This window comes from Mesoplodon densirostris, chromosome 5 (genome assembly GCF_025265405.1).
Source record: "Mesoplodon densirostris isolate mMesDen1 chromosome 5, mMesDen1 primary haplotype, whole genome shotgun sequence".
Taxonomy (NCBI): domain Eukaryota; kingdom Metazoa; phylum Chordata; class Mammalia; order Artiodactyla; family Ziphiidae; genus Mesoplodon; species Mesoplodon densirostris.
Genome location: NC_082665.1, coordinates 146,372,964 through 146,387,111, shown reverse-complemented (window position 1 = coordinate 146,387,111; position 14,148 = coordinate 146,372,964). Strand labels below are relative to the sequence as shown.

The window sequence follows — 14,148 nt, the reverse complement described above, 5'->3', positions numbered from 1 at the left end:
TCTCAATTAGGTAATTCCTAGAGAGAGCAAACAACTTACCCTTTTGCTTTTCAAACACTAACCAACCAACCCAGAACCCACATCCCCGTCCACCTCTTGTATCAGGCTCTCACACTCCAGCCAACATTCACCTGCCCTAATCACCCCAGGGCCAGGTACCAGCCATCGAGGGACAGCCCCTACGCCCCAGAGGCCACTGAAATTATACGAACTAGGCGATCCGAAGGCTGCTTACCCTGCCTTGCCTCTTCCTTCCCATGCAAACCACAGTACAGGCTCTCGCCCATGGTTTTCCCCTCTCCCTCTGCCTCCTAACTGACCTTGTGCTTCTCCATGTGCCCCCAGTGGTGTGGGCCCCCTCTCTTTGGGACTTGTGAGTATAACAAATTCTCTTATCAATGGCAATGATATCCTGATCTGTTGGACTTATCACAAATAATAATACAACCTATATTAAAACAAAGCCCAGGTTACTTCCCCCAGGTAGCTGCCTCTGGTCTCCCTAGTCGGGATAACTTCTCTCTTCCTCTTTGTTCTCTGGGACCTGCTCTTTGTCCCTCTGTCTGCCTGAAAGCTGGCCATGTGGCTGCCACTGCCCTGACCGTCAGCACCATCCAGTTAAGGGTTATGAGTCACACTTCTCTGCCTCCCATGCCTGGGGCTCTGCCTGGCACATAGTAGGTGCTCAGTAAATACATGTCATCTAGAATAAAGATCAGAATGATACAAGACTGATGATAGTAGTGGTGGCAGTATCTGTCTGTCCCTGGTGCTTTGCATACCTTTTCTCCAATTCCCAAAGCAACTCTGCAAGGTCGATTTGTGTTGTCATCATTCTACAGATGAGAAAATGAAGCTCAGGGTGGTTCACTGATTTACCGAAGGCCACACAGCCAAGAAGTAGCAGAGCCATGGTTCAGACCTGAGTCTGTCCAGCTGCAGAGTTAACACTCTTGAATGTAGTTAAATTGAATTGAAGTTAACTCCACATTGTGTGACACTGTCAGAGGTGATTCTCTGTGTGGGTTGATTGAGAGGTGGCAATCAGGAATGTTCTAGTGTTCTGAAAATGAGCACCAGCCCTAAGCCAGCTGCCGAGTGATCTTTTCAAAGCACAGTCTAGATTCTTCAGGGCCTCACTAAACACCCATTTATGGTTCTTCACTGGCCCTAAGATGAAACCCAAACCTCTTAGCCAGCATCTGTCATCTGATCTCCACTTACCTTTCCAGCCCATCTCTACCTCTTTACTCACCCCCAACTCAGAGGCACTGGATGGCCAGTGGAGATAAAGATGCCCCCTATTAAGCATAGGTACCTCCCTGGCTTTGCCCTTTAGGAAAGGAAGTCCCTTGGTGCCAAATCAAAGCCGCTTATTTTTAGGAGAAAGTCTTGAAAGATGCTAGGTGGTTGATGCCTGCAGAGACTGGTTAGAATGTCAGCTGCCTGAACAATCCCTGATCAGGAAGGAAAACCCCTTTCCTATCCCTCCCACTCCCCAGCATCCCCACATCCAGCCACTTACCTTGTATGAATCCAGCAATTTCCTAGAAAACCCGATGCTTCTTCCTCTGCTAGAAGGTGAGCCCAGGAAGAGCCGGAGGCCCTTTGAACATGAACAATAAAGGAAAAAGGAAGGTTCGGACGCACCTGTGTCTCTCCCTTTCATCCTTCTGCGTCACTTCTGAGTTCAGAATTGGAACAATGGACCTGAGTGTCTTGGATTACAAGAGCCCTCAAAGCCTGTGCTTTCCAGAAGTCTCAGATGAGCTTACTTCCACCCACAGGCATCTAATAAGAAAGTTCCAAGTGGTTAATATTCTCCAGATGAGAAAATATATGTTCCCCCAATTCAGCAGGAGTTATAATGCAATCATCCTGCTTCTAAATCCTTAATCCACAGAGAAGGAATTTAGTTCCTGAAGGCATTCCAGTGCTAGCCATTTCAGGAATACTTATGATGTCATCGAGCTTGATTATTAAAACTACAGGTGGTCTACTTCCTTTCTCTTCATTTGAGGAAACAGTGGAACCACAATTCATTAACTAATCTCTAGGTCCTTTATAAATTGAAAAGATTTTGTTTCCAAGCAGGACAGCTCAGAGAAGTTTAGGAAGCTTGTGAACCAAGGAGTGGGATGTTTCTATCATGAGGCTTCAGCAGGAAGGTTGCTGCGTTGGGCCCTTAGCCTTCAATGCTCATGACGAGCCCACAAGGAGGTGTAACTATCCCGAATCTACAGATGAGGCCACGGAGGCCCAGAGGTGACAACTGTTTTGCAAAAGTCACATGAGCCGCATTCGGAGGAGATGAGATTCAAGCCTAGATCTCTCCAGTCTTGTCAAAGCAACCCCTCACCCACACAAACTGCCCCCAAGGTCAAGCAGTGATAAAACTGACAGCACTCCTTGATCCTTTACCAGCATCAGAGATTATCAGCTTTTTTTTTATATATCAGTGCAGATGGAAGATTCAAAAATGAATCTGGGGACTTCCCTGGTGGCACAGGGGATAAGAATCCGCCTGCCAATGCAGGGGACACGGGTTCGAGCCCTGGTCCGGGAAGATCCCACATGCCGCGGAGCAAATAACCCCACGCGTCACAACGACTGAGCCTGCGTGCTGCAACGGCTGAAGTCTGTGCTCCATAACAAGAGAAGCCACCACAAGGAGAAGGCCGCGCACCGCAACGAAGAGTAGCCCCCAGTCGCTGCAACTAGAGAAAGCCCACACGCAGCAACAAAGGCCCAACACAGCTGAAAAAATAAACAAATAAAAATTAAAATCTTGAAAAACAAAAATGAATCCATAGAACTCACCATTCTCAGTTCCAGCGAATCCTCAGAATCATGGAGGAGCTATTGTAAAAGAGCCCTGTGACTGTGGGCAAGTCACACTAACTCTCAGCCACGGTTTTCCATCTGCACAATTAAGATAGTAGCACTCACGGACTTCCCTGGTGGCACAGTGGTTAAGAATCCGCCTGCCAATACAGGAGACACGGGTTCGAGCCCTGGTCCAGGAATATCCCATATGCCGCGGAGCCTCTCAGCCTGCACTCTAGAGCCTGTAAGCCACAACTACTGAGCCCACGTGCCACAACTACTGAAGCCCGCACACCTAGAGCCCGTACTCCGCAACAAGAGAAGCCACCGCAATGAGAAGCCCGCATGCCACAACGAAGAGCAGCCCCTGCTCGCCACAACTAAAGAAAGCCCACGTGCAGCAATGAAGACCCAATGCAGCCCCAAAATTAATAAATAAATAAATAAATAAATTTATTTAAAAAATAAAAAAAAAGATAGTAGCACTCACTCACTGGGTTGCTGGGTGGATTAAATGAAAGAAGAGACCTAAAAGCCCTTAGCACCTTGTAGGTGCTAATAATTGTATGTCTTCTTATTTCCTGCAATAAATTTATTGCATAAATGATCACTTAACAATAACTGTTGAATATGTCCCTTGTGTTGGAGGCTGAAACGACTGCATTTACTCCCCCCAGATCCTGGGTGGTAGGTGTGACTTTTATTGAGACTCAAGGTGGGTAAGTAGTTTGCCCAGAGTTCACACAGGAAGTGGGAGGCCTGGGATTTGAACACAGGCACCCTGAATTTAGAGGTCATACTTTGAGCCATCCTGCCATCCTTCCCTCTGGAAAATGAAGATGAATGAAGATATTTCATGTGACAAAGGCTGAATCTGATGACTTGCATTTTGCTCTCTTAATCCCCACCCCAACTCCTTCTTGGAAAATGAAAGATGTTTGTGTGAGCTTCCCACTGTCTCCAGGACACTACACTCAGAAAGCTTCATTGATTTCTTTTACTATATGGTTGCAATTTTGCCTGCTCTTCATAAACCCTCAAAAACAAGCCTCATGAGGTCACCAAAGCAACTGGCAGGTGTGATGATCCTAAAGCTCTTCTGTGCCTGATTTCTCTCCAGAGAGGGACTTGTCCCCTCTACCCAGGGGCAGCAAAAAGAATTAAAACTTTGCTAGGACTGTGCCTCCACTGACTTTTCCTTCATTATTTATTTGCTTCTTTATTTACACTCCTTCAAAAAAGGACTCGATGTGGAATTTCTCATCAGAGATAACCACTAAAATATCTAGATGAGAAAGAGACGCCCACAGTCCCCACAGAATAAAGGGAATCGATACTGAGGGCTTCTCCAACAGAAGAGGCTTCTGAAAGGAGGTGTTGTGGGAGATATCTTACCCAGTAGCAGGAGGAGACACTCAAGAACTGCTGATGTAAGTCCATACCAAGGTCCCCCTGCACAAAACCATTTCCCTGATTATTTTAAAATCTGTATCTCTAAAGAAAAGGAAGATCCAGGGAGAGAAGAGTGAGGGAGGGAAGGAAAGAGGCCCCCTCCTTGACACCATGTCTTATTATTGGGAAGAGATTCCTGCATTATCAGTTCTGGACCACTTGCCTTGCTGAGGACAAAGGGAAGCAAACACGTGAGGGGCTGCTGTTGGGATGGATGTTTCTGCAGGACTGGGGGTAGGGGCAGACGGAGGCAGTACCAGAGAAGCTACAAACAGGCTGTGGCTTCTGTCTGTGGCTCAAGAAGGGCTGCCATGGCTGAAGTCAAGGTGAGGTCTCTGAGGCTTCTCAGATCCACCTGGCAAATATTTCCTGTGCTCAGAGCTAGGTGTGGAGAGATCAAAAATAAACTCACAATTCCTGCCTTTAAAGAGTTCTTAGTTACAGGAAGAGGCAGGCACATGAATGGATCATTCCAAGGTGATATCCTACAGGATCCATTCACACTTCCTACCACTGTCTAGTGAGCATGTGCTCTGTGCCAGGCATTGTGCAGCATGATGGGGATTCAGGGTAGCCGTCCGCTTGGAGTCTAATGCTGTAGTCTAACATTGAATAGGCTGTGAGAGCACAGAGGAGGGTTTCAACCCAGACTGGAGAAATCCTGAAAGGTTACATGGAGGCGGTGACAGACAGAAGAGAATAGAAAGGGCACTCCATGCAGAAGAAATGGCATGACTGAATGCTCAATAGTAGGAAACACTTTGTACCTAGGACACGACGAGACTGGTCATGTGCGGACCTCTGCTTCCAGCACTGTGACTTTTAGATATACCTAAGAAAAAGCCCTCCTGTCTACCAGCGATTGGTCCTTTAGATTGACCTCTAGAGCGTGGGCTACAGCAGCTTCATGATCTCATCCTCCAGGAGAGGACACAGCTCCGCGGAGCTCTGAGTAAAAACATGTTATTGGGTGTATTCTCTTTTACTTGTAGGCGCTATCATTTAAACATCCTCCCATGGCAAGTTCCCTGGTGATGAACCCCACAACATGGTGTGCAATCTTTGCTTATGGCTCAGAGAAACCCCTTAGAGTATGGCTGGTTAATGCAGGGGTTCAGAGCTAAACGCAAATTACCTGGTTAGCTGGAATGTGACAGGGTTGCAGCGCATGGGGATGCACATCTCCTTTGCTCGCTGGGGAAGGAATAACATGGACTGGGGCCCTACTGCATGTCAGGCCCGCATTGTCGCGCCTGGTCCTCACCCCCCCAGTGTGGTCCCTATTTCACTGATGAGGTGCCTGAGGCTAGGAGACCTTCACTAACCTGCCCAAGAAACTCCTGACCTGATTGAGTCAAGCCAAGATCATTGCAGCATCCACTTCAAATGAACTTCTCTGAGGCTTCCCATGGGCATTCATCCTTGACATTCAGGTCTCAGCTCAGACAGGAACTCTCTCCATCTAAAGAGTCACTCTCTGTCACCACTTTTCCTTTCATAGCACTTACCCTCCCTTATAGGACAGCATGGACATATTCATTATCTTCCTCTCTCTCCCAACTCCACAAGGCAGGGACCATTCCTGACTCCTTCACTGCTGTATCCGTGATGCTACAAGCAGAGCCCGGTACATAAGAACCCCAAACAAATAAATGCTTTCTTATTGAACAAAGCCACCTGACAGTCCCTAAGCCTAGCCCTTCCACTCCACTGGTTTCCTCCAGGTGGCGGTCGGTGGCCCATGGGGTGTCTGTGGGGAACCCCTTGGTGGCTGATGAATGACCCTAAATGCAGGACTCTCTGAGTTTCTCAAGGTGAGGGCAGGCAGTCCATAGATTTCATTTCTACCTTAGCAAAACGATACCATCTAGCAACGTGACAAATGTTTGAGATTCATAAACTAATAGTATCCACAACTCACGTCCCTTGATGATTCAGACTTCTACCCACAAGTCTGGTTCAGGCTGGCACAGACCTCTCAGGCAGCTGTCGCTATCAGCAAGCGCTGTGGCCAGTCACCATGAGCGTGGCCTTGACTTGCCTCTGACTTTCAGTGGCTGCTACTGTTGTTCCAATCAATTCTTGTTTACACTCATGCTTGGTGTGCATTTTTGTTGATTGCTCTGTTTTGTGTGGTACCATTTTGATTGCGATTTTGTTCCTCTCCAGCATTTTGTTGTCTCCAAGTTATTTTTCCACTAAAAAGCAGGGATAAGACCATCAGCCCTACTTAAGTGGGTCACAGTCCTGAATGTTTGAGAAAGAGTCCTTGCACCTTACCTCGTGGCCTCATGTAATCCTCAATTACCTTGCTCGCCTTTATTTTGTGACCAGAAGTATACGTTCCTAAAACTCACCTTGCTGGGCAAAACGGGGAAAATGGGGCGAGGGGCTTGACACTCGAAAATGTCATCAGTGACACATAAAAAAAGAGAGAGAGGGAAAACACGAGCACAGTTTTACTTTTACACAGGTTAAATGGTTAAGAAATAGATAAGTGTTACAATAAGTAGTACTTGAAGAGACCTGAGGTTTGCTTGTGGAAGTGGACACAGGAAAGGCTGCAGCTGGTACATTACTGTGAAGAGGGTTTTCTGATGGGAATGGAAGGTTGTAACAGTGGTCCAGGCAGGTGTGGCTTTTCACACACGGTGAGGGGAGTAGCTGGTAGATGTTTGCGGTCTGTGCATGTGCCTGTTTTGTATATTCCTCCATGGCTTGGCTCAGCTCAGCTGGGTGCAGGTTTCTGCCTTCACCTAATATTTCTCGTGCAAGAAATCTTGCATAAGCAAATGTGAAATTCCCATTATCCTCAAATTGTTTTCTAATATATCAATTGTGCTGGAACAAATTCACGTTTTCAAAGCATGTGTCATAGCGGAACTGTCTGTACCTGACTTACTGTCAACCTTTCTTTGTTTGCTCAGATTGGACCAAGAGGATTGAGTACCAGCCTGGCTCGGGGAGCGTGCCCCTGTTTCCCAGCATCCACCTGGAGACGTGTGACGGGGCTGTCTCCTCCATCCAGATCACCACGGAGCTGCAGACCAACTACATCGGGAAGGGCTGTGACCGCGAGACCTACTCTGAGAAATCCCTTCAGAAATTATGTGGTAGGTTTTTCCCTGCTGAGAGTATTTTTTAATTATTTTTTAAACAATATATACAAAGCATGTGTTATTATATTATGAAAGAATCACCCCTCCCCACTTCATTGGTATAGGTAACCTCTGGATGGATATTGTTTACTTATCATGGTTAAAGGGTCAGAAGGCACAGCTTTTGGCATCAGACACACCTGATCAGATCCCACCATGTACCAGCTGTATGGCTGTGGGCAAGTGATGTGACAAAGCCTCTATTCTTCATCAGTAAAATAGGGATTCATGACCTCATGTGGTTTTTTTAAATTTATTTATTTATTTATTTATTTTTGGCTGTGTTGGGTCTTCGTTGCTGCACGTGGGCTTTCTCTAGTTGCCGTGCACTGGCTTCTCATTGTGGTAGCTTCTCTTCTTAAAGAGCATGGGCTCTAGGTGCGCAGGCTCAGTAGTTGCGGCGCACGGGCTTAGTTGCTCTGCGGCATGTGGGATCTTACCGGCCCAGGGCTCAAACCCTTGTCCCCTGCATTGGCAGGTGGATTCTCTTTTTTTTTTCTTTTTCTTTTTTAGAAGATGTTGGGGGTAGGAGTTTATTAATTAATTAATTAATTTTTGCTGCGTTGCGTCTTCATTTCTGTGCGAGGGCTTTCTCTAGTTGTGGCAAGCAGGGGCCACTCTTCATCGCAGTACGCGGACCTCTCACTATCGCGGCCTCTCTTGTTGCGGAGCTCCAGACATGCAGGCTCCGGACGCGCAGGCTCAGTAGTTGTGGCTCACGGGCCTAGTTGCTCCACGGCATGTGGGATCCTCCCAGACCAGGGCTCGAACCCGTGTCCCCTGCATTAGCAGGCAGATTCTCAACCACTGCGCCGCCAGGGAAGCCCGACACCATGTGCTTAAGAGCGCCTAGCACGGGGCCTGAAGGAACAGGGCTCTGTTCCACTGTGTTGGTTTACAGAGAGGTACCTGCCCAGGGGCCAGTGTGAAGGGTGGTGTCAGCCACTTGGGGAGAGGTGGGTCTCCTCCCCCAGGACCAGCTGTGGAACTTGAGGGCTTAGTGCAAATGAAAGTGCAGGCCCCTTTTCCAAAATTATTAAGAATTTTAAGGCAGCAACAGCAAAGCATTAAACCAAGCTGGGGGCCTCGTGTGATTGTTCAGGTCACATGCCGGTGAAGCCAGGCCTGGCTGCCCACGTCGGAGAAGAAGAGCTGGGGTGACAGTGGAGGTGGGAGGTGGAAAGTCCAAGTGTGGGGGACAGGGAGCTTGCTGTCCACAGGCTGAAAGATGGCGCCCCAAGAAAGGAGCAGGCCGGAACTAGGAGCCAGGCTGCTGGAGGTTCTATACAAGGAAGCTTAGCTTTATTGAGCACCTGCTGTGTGCACCCTCCTAGAATCTTCACATGCCCTACCCTAAGTTGCCCACTACACTGAGGAGGGTCTTATTCACCCAGTTTTAAAGATGGACAATTTGAGGCCCAGAGAGGAAAAATGACTTGTTCAAGGTCACGCAGATAGAAAGTGACAGAGGCAGACTCTGAAGGTAGGTCTATGGGAATGAAGGGCCCTTTGCCTCAGGGTCTGTGACTCCGGGCCAGGCCTCTGGAGCCGGAACGTAAACCGCTCAAGTCAGCTGTGGAATAAGGCGCTCAATACGGTGGGAACGGTGCCACGTGCTTGGTAAACCACACTGTGCACGGGTTGATGGGCCTCCTTCATCCTCACCACGTATATTTCATTTCTTTCCTGTTCTCTCCAAGGATATTCAGGCCCTCACACTGACTCTCCAGCCGGGCTGTGTGCAGCTTAGGAAGGAGCTTCCTCTTAAACGGGGCCTACATTGGGGGTAACTCCATCCCCACCAAAGGAAAAGGAGGCTCCCGAAGACACAGCGTAGCCGGCATCCCCTCCTGGGGACCCCTCCACTACTCTCTTCGGGGCAGTTTTTCTCTCTCAACATTGACACACACACACACACTCATGCACACACAGTGCACACACATGCACACACAGGTGCATACAGGCACACAGGTACACACATGCATACACAAATACGCACACACATGCACATACGTGCGCGCGTGCCCACACATACACACCTTCACGCACACAGCTCTTGCCCAAAGGACCAAGTGACAATTTGAGAACTGAATGTGAAATACACCCTGCTCGGGTATCACTGCGTCCTATTTGTCATGTCACCAGGCTGGCAATGAGGGCATGTGGGAAGGCACGTTTTTCCAGAATGATGCAGGAGATTGGGAAAACATCCCGACCTCCATATTCCAAACTGCTCTTGTAAAAATGGCTATCAGGGACCCGCAGTACTGAGAAAGCTGCCTCTGGTGTTCTCCTTCAGTCCGGGAGCGGAGAAGCCAGCTCCGCTGACACCTTACTCTGAATGAATATCCCATTTCTCTCCCCGCGCACCTGAATTATAAGTCAACTCAACCCCATGCCACCACGGGTGACGGTCATTTCCTAAACTCCTCCAGGTTAGAAGGAGATGATGGAATCAGCTCGTTAGAGATCAGATGGGCCCGAGGGCACACACTGGTGATTTGATTCTGAATGTTGCGAGGGGGAGACCAGGAGATAGGGAGAGAAGGATTTTCTGAGCAAAGAAACTTTAGAGCCAGATTGCATCTGGTTGTTAACATAGCTCATTGCTTCTGGGCTGCCAGCCTCGCCTGGCAGGAAGGCAGGTTAATTCAGTCAGGAAAGCACTTTCCCCTGAGATGCGAGCTTATCTGGTGCTGGGAGCGACCATTTGTTAAGAGAAGTCTGCCTGTCTTTCTGGTGACCTTCCCGGCAGTGCCACCCTCCCATCGCACTTCTGGGAACCCTGAGTGAGCCAGACGGGCAGGGCCACTCCTGCCTCCAGATTAGGAGTCTGACTCTTGACTCGGTGGAGGGAGAGTTCAGGAAAAAAGGGCAGGAGCAAATGAGTCAGACAGATGCCCATCTGCGCTGAGGTCTGCTTCCTCAGGCCCCATGCGCTCTCCAAACTGTGAGGGAAAGGCAGGCCTGATCGCTTCTAAAGCAGAGCCTGGGTTGTAATTCCTGACTCCCGTGGGGCACCTTAGGTTCTGGAAACAAACTTCTCTGTGTTTTCAGTGGATGGTCGACAAGTTGCTGGCGGGGTCTCCCAGCCAGGGAGCCACCAGGACACTTTAAGCCCCAGCGTTCAGGCATTTTTCATTCTACAAATCTTTATTGACTTTGGATGGAAACAGGGAGACCAATTAAGATGTTATCGTCATAGTCTAAGCAAGAGAGAATGATTTGTGAACCGGGGGAGTGGCGGTAGGGATGAATTTAAGACAGATTTAGGAGGTGAAATCAGCAAGAGTCAATCACTGATTAGCTGTCAGCAGTGAAAGAGAAGGAATCTTAGAAGATTCTAATGTGAGCATCTAACTGGACGAGGGTGCCACCAGCCAGTGGCCACCAAATTCGGGGCAAGGGCAGATTTAGGGGACAATGGTGACTGGACCTGTGGAACATCCAGGTGTGGATGCCTAGCTATAGCCTGACTCTGCACACCCCCGAGGACCCACCCCCATCCTGCTGATCCATCCTTATAGCCCATTTCTTCCTGCTGTCCTGCCTCTTCTTGGCCAGGGTACCCCACCTGTCCCCGTTCCCAGTTCATTCCCATCCCTAAGCCTTTGTTCATGTTTTCTTCCCGCTAGAATCTCTCTCTCCTTCACCATTCCAAACGCTTCCCTTAAGTCAATATTCGCCCCCCCCTCTGTGCTCACCAGGGGCAGTCCTGGGGCGCTTCCTGGCGTCTTTGAGTTCTGGCATTGCTTCAGTGACATTTGTTGTTGTGCGGTGACCCAGGCAAGGGTGTCTCCCCAGAGGCACCTTGTGGAGGTCCGGTCACTGCCCACCTACTTCCTCCACCTGCAATGTCGCTCCACAACGAGCAATGATGGGATCCTGCATAAGAGGCCGTAGGACAACAGCTGGGCAAAGCTGCTGTCGGGAAACAACGGACAGGTGCAGTAGCGCCAGAAATAGCCTCTTTGTTTCCAGGGGAACACTGGACGTCAGGCATATTGCTGCCTGCAGTTTGTGCACTGAAACGCTTCCATTCCACCTTGAAACAAAAACGATACAGGGCCCTGCACCTGTGTCCCCTTCAGCTTGTAGGACCAAACTTAGCCTAACATGGTCCCCCATTGCCACTGGTTTACATGATGCCAGGCCTCTTGGGAAGTTGGACAAGCTGTTTATCACTTCCTCTGGGTTCAGAGATTCAGGATGAAAGGATCTCCCATCTCAGTCCCAGGCTTTCCCGAGGTGAAGTGTCACAGAACTGCCTTGAGTATGAAATGCATGATGAAGCCCCAGTGACTCTTGGCCAAATTAAACTTGACATTAACCAGAGCCCGAGAAAAGGCTCACTTCCGTGCCCCTGAGTCTCTGCATATTACAATAAACAGCAAAGCAGTTTGTGACACACGTGTCATTTGGAGACCAGAGGGCAGGGCTGCTCCTCCCTGGAATCACAGGCTCCTGGCATCTGGCCGGCACCTCCCCATGTGACACTCAGGGTCAGCTGCTTTGTATATGTAGAGTCAAGAGCTCCAAGGACAGGTCCTGTTGAAGGAAAGGCTGCAGAGCGAGACCCTGCTGCTAAATCAAGGGATTGATCTGTCAGACCAGTTCAGATTACCAGTCGGTGAGCTGTTCACAGGATTTATACACTTGTGAGTCCAGGAGGTCTTCATAGCGAATCCATTCATTCATTCATTCATGTATTTATTAATTCAGCAAATATTTGTTCAGTGTCCAAATATTCTAACTCGTGAGGTTATCTAGGCGTTAGTAAGACCACTTAAAAATAAAGTCTCCTGGGGAAGACAGACATGTAAAAAAAGTTCAGTCCATGGCTTTCTACGACACCGTGCAGCTTAACAGAGCTTGCTCTCACTAAGAATCACAGTTCAAGGCTTTTATACCTTCAGAATACTAGGGGAAGCCATCATCAGTTCCTCCAAGATGCCTCTAAACAGCTGGAGCTTCCAGGGGGGCAGAACCAGCCCCCAAGTCATAGCCAGTGTTTCCATTCTCAGAAAGCTGAAGTGGGCCTCTGACTCTAAGGAAAACTGATGCACACGTGTTGGGAATCCCATTAAATCACTACTCATACATGAGCAAGTGTGCACACACTGACCCACGGGTGATGACAGTGGGCAATGGGCTTCTCTTTGTTTTTTGGTTTTTTTTTTTGCGGTACGCGGGCCTCTCGCTGTTGTGGCCTCTCCCATTGCGGAGCACAGGCTCCAGATGCGCAGGCTCAGCTGCCATGGCTCACAGGCCCAGCCGCTCCGCGGCATGTGGGATCCTCCCAGACCGGGGCACGAACCCGTGTCCCCTGCATCGGCAGGCGGACTCTCAACCACTGCGCCACCAGGGAAGCCCCCAGGGCTTCTCTTTGGATATGACTTCTTTGAAGTCAATTAAGCAGCTACCATACAGCATGCCCTTCTATTCTTGGCGAAGGTTTTTTGCCTGCAGTGGCCTTTCCTAGGCTGGTCAGCAACTGGGTATCCATGGCCCTGCCCCAAGAGCTAGGCTGACCACCTTCATCCAAAGCCCAGCTTGCTTCACCTGGACAATTCAAGGCCTTTGAGGAACCCCTCTTGTCTAGGATTCCAGAGGTGGAATGATAGTCTGATGGTAGGATCAACGGTGTGAGCTCTGGAAAGGACATCAGAAAGTCCTCCGCATCCATCCTGAAGGTATGCAGATAGAGAAGTGCGAATGGTAGCCGCTGATGTCAGTCACTTAATGTGGTTTATCAGTCAGGATAGGGCAGGTTATGCTGCAGTAACAAATGATCCCAAATCTATTGGCTTAAAATAGCAAAGGTTTATTTTCCATTCCTACCACATGTCCTTCTCGGGTTGACTGTGGCTCTGGTCTGTGTTAGTTTCCCACTGGGATCCAGGCTAACAGAAAAGCCTCTATCTAGAACATGGTTGATCTCATGGCAGATGGAAAAAGCACGTGGTGAACCATGGACTGGCTTGTAAAGCTTCTGCCCTAAGATGACACGTCGCTTGCACTCACATTTCATTGGTCAGAGCAAGTCTCGAGGCCAAGTGCTATCAGTGGGTCAGAAAAGTATGTTGAGAACAGAATGCTTTCTATCATCCTGTAGTTCAAGTACAGCCTTTGTCAAGAGGGCCTCCCTGGCTTCCCCTGAGACTCTCTATCAATGAACTCTTCCACGCACCAAAACTAAAAGACTTTCTACTGGGTGACTAGAGGCAGGGCCCATTTCTATCTGGTTCGTTGCTGCATTCTCACCACCGTGCCTGGCATAACTTAGACATGACATAAGCACTTAATGAAGTAACATGGAGTTGCTATTGCTAATCGTGAGAATACTCTACAGAATGAGGCCTGTGTCCTTGAGCACAATGGTTCCTCTCCCGTGAGACCCTCTCCTTCTTGCCATCCTTTCCCATGCCCCATGGTGGACCCTGAGAAGGCATGGCTGAGGCTCCATGTCTGTCACCACTGCTGCAGGCCTATCGTGAGACGCTAAGGACACTCTGCCCTCACCAAGGCCACCCAAAGCAGCATGCAAACCCAGCAGTTAAGAAGTCTAGACAGTGACCACTGTCCCCAGGCTCCACGTGGGCTCTTGCTCCACCGCGTGTCCTGAAATCTGCCTAAGGCGCCCCTGTCTTTATCTACTTGCTGACTCAGAGATGCTTCCCCACCCTGATAGGGGCTCAGGGACTTCACAACC

The 14,148-nt window shown here is 49.1% G+C and overlaps 1 protein-coding gene across 1 annotated transcript in view; it reads left to right on the top strand.

Moving 5' to 3' along the window:
- The window catches only part of CLSTN2 (calsyntenin 2), a 640,464-nt gene that overhangs the window by 519,514 nt on the left and 106,802 nt on the right, over positions 1-14,148 (top strand). Inside the window, exon 6 of the mRNA XM_060099612.1 lies at positions 7,206-7,391. Coding sequence (XP_059955595.1) covers positions 7,206-7,391 — 186 coding nt within the window. The remainder of the gene's footprint in view (positions 1-7,205; positions 7,392-14,148) is intronic.